Raw genomic sequence first — 2,500 nt, 5'->3', positions numbered from 1 at the left:
ATCATAATTTCTATAACCAGTGGCTCCCTAAAATCCCTCTCGAGGAGGATATTCAGTGAGTATCAATGCTTGGGTCACTGAGGACAGATAAATCACCTCATCTGCAGCTTTCACAATGGCGTCAGCGATCTTTGGGTCCAAACCGTAATCTTTATTCACTTCTGCAGCAGCTTTCTTCAGAATACCAAAGGCTTTTATCACCTGAACCTACAGCACAAACAGATTGTCACATAAATATGCTATTTGAACCTCCAAAAAGCACATAAATGCAGCATACAAGTAATCCATAAGACTCCAGTGGTTTAATCCGTGTCTTCAGAAGTGATATGATAGGTGTGTGTGAGAAATGGATCAATATTTAAGTCATTTTATACTATAAATCTACACTTTCACTTTCACATAAGACTCCAGTGGTTTAATCCATGTCTTCAGAAGTGATATGATAGGTGTGGGTGAGAAATGGATCAATATTTAAGTCATTTTATACTATAAATCTACACTTTCACTTTCACATAAGACTCCAGTGGTTTAATCCATGTCTTCAGAAGTGATATGATAGGTGTGGGTGAGAAACAGATCAATATTTAAGTCATTTTATACTATAAATCTACACTTTCACTTTCACATATGACTCCAGTGGTTTAATCCGTGTCTTCAGAAGTGATATGATAGGTGTGGGTGAGAAACAGATCAATATTTAAGTCATTTTATACTATAAATCTACACTTTCACTTTCACATAAGACTCCAGTGGTTTAATCCATGTCTTCAGAAGTGATATGATAGGTGTGGGTGAGAAGCAGATCAATATTTAAGTCTTTTTATACTATAAATCTACACTTTCACTTTCACATAAGACTCCAGTGGTTTAATCCATGTCTTCAGAAGTGATATGATAGGTGTGGGTGAGAAACAGATCAATATTTAAGTCATTTTATACTATAAATCTACACTTTCACTTTCACATATGACTCCAGTGGTTTAATCCATGTCTTCAGAAGTGATATGATAGATGTGTGTGAGAAACAGATCAATATTAAAGTACTTTTATTCTATAAATCTCCACTTTCACTTTCACATTATTTTTCTTTTGTTTTTGGCAATTCACCTTCTTTGTGCATATCACCTACTAGGAATTTATAGTATAAAATGACTTAAATATTGAACAATTTCTCACCCACACCTATCATATCACTTCTGAAGACATGGATTAAACCACTGGAGTCTTATGTGAAAGTGAAAGTGTAGATTTATAGTATAAAATGACTTAAATATTGATCTGTTTCTCACCCACACCTATCAGATCACTTCTGAAGACATGGATTAAACCAATGGAGTCTTATAAGTTACTTTTATGCTGCCTTTATGTGCTTTTTGGAGCTTCAAAGTTCTGGTCACCATTCACTTGCATTGTATAGATCTACAGAGCTGAAATACTCTTCTAAAAAAATCTTATTTTGTGTTCTGATGAAGAAAGAAATTCAAACACATCTGGGACGGCATGAGGATGAGTAAATTATGACAGAATATTTTTTTTTTTTTTTTTCATTTAAAATCTCACTGGCATTCTCTCAGTCACTCCTCCGATCTTGAAGTTCATGGTGGATCTGACAGTTTGAGCTCCATAATATTTATCAGAAGGAACTTTGAGCTCCCCAAATGTGTCTCTCTCGATCCGGTAGGACTCTGAACTGGCCTGCAATAACACAAACACACTCATGAATACATCGGACACGTTTGAAGTTTAAGTATTTTTAGGAGCTTCACACATAAAGGTCATCCACCGGCGTGCCAATGCAGCTCACAACTCACTTAACACCGCATAAACTGCGTGATTTTACCATTCTGAGCGGGTTGTGCAGCACGCAGGCCGCTGGGCTGATGGTCCGGACGGTGCTGGATCTCTGAACGGCCCAGAGCTTCCACAGATTCGCGTTGAAGCGCTGCAGGTTCCGAGCGGAGCGATACATGGCGACCGGGGGGCGGAACTGACGTTCACCAATCAGAAGGGAGAGACGGAGTGGGCGGAACGGACACGCGCCAATCAGAAGCGAGAGACGGAGGGGGCGGAACTGACACGGGCCAATCAGAAGCGAGAGACGGAGGGGGGCGGAACTGATGCTCACCAATCGGAAGCGAGAGATGGAGGGGGCGGAACTGATGGTCACCAATCGGAAGGGAGAGACGGAGGGGGCGGAACTGATACGCGACAATCAGAAGCGACAAACGAAGGGGGCGGAACTGATGTTCACCAATCAGAAGCGAGAGACCGTTTCAGAAAAGCGAGGAGGACACTTCGAAAGCGTCCTTATATCACGGGAATCCTGAGGATGTATTTTTTTTTATCTATTTATTTATTTATTTGTGTTTTTGTAGATTATGTGTATCTATTTTTTAGATTTTACAAGTATTGTAGTGCCTTTTTATTAATGTATTTACATTGTTGTATTAGGCTGGTTCTGTGCTGTACATCCCCCGGACTCTCTATGTTCAAAATAAAG

At 39.6% G+C, this 2,500-nt stretch overlaps 1 protein-coding gene across 1 annotated transcript in view; it reads right to left on the bottom strand.

Moving 5' to 3' along the window:
- Positions 1-1,974, bottom strand: part of LOC127633626 (fumarate hydratase, mitochondrial-like) — a 15,808-nt gene extending 13,834 nt beyond the window's left edge. The window contains exons 1-3 of the mRNA XM_052112855.1: positions 1,841-1,974; positions 1,561-1,695; positions 97-207 (exon numbers count right to left, since the gene is read on the bottom strand). Of these exons, the coding sequence (XP_051968815.1) occupies positions 97-207; positions 1,561-1,695; positions 1,841-1,969 (375 nt within the window). The 5' untranslated portion in view covers positions 1,970-1,974. The remainder of the gene's footprint in view (positions 1-96; positions 208-1,560; positions 1,696-1,840) is intronic.
- Between the last annotated feature and the right edge of the window lie 526 nt (positions 1,975-2,500).

This window comes from Xyrauchen texanus, chromosome 40 (genome assembly GCF_025860055.1).
Source record: "Xyrauchen texanus isolate HMW12.3.18 chromosome 40, RBS_HiC_50CHRs, whole genome shotgun sequence".
Classification (NCBI taxonomy): Eukaryota; Metazoa; Chordata; class Actinopteri; order Cypriniformes; family Catostomidae; genus Xyrauchen; species Xyrauchen texanus.
This window is presented reverse-complemented; position numbering and strand designations above follow the sequence as displayed.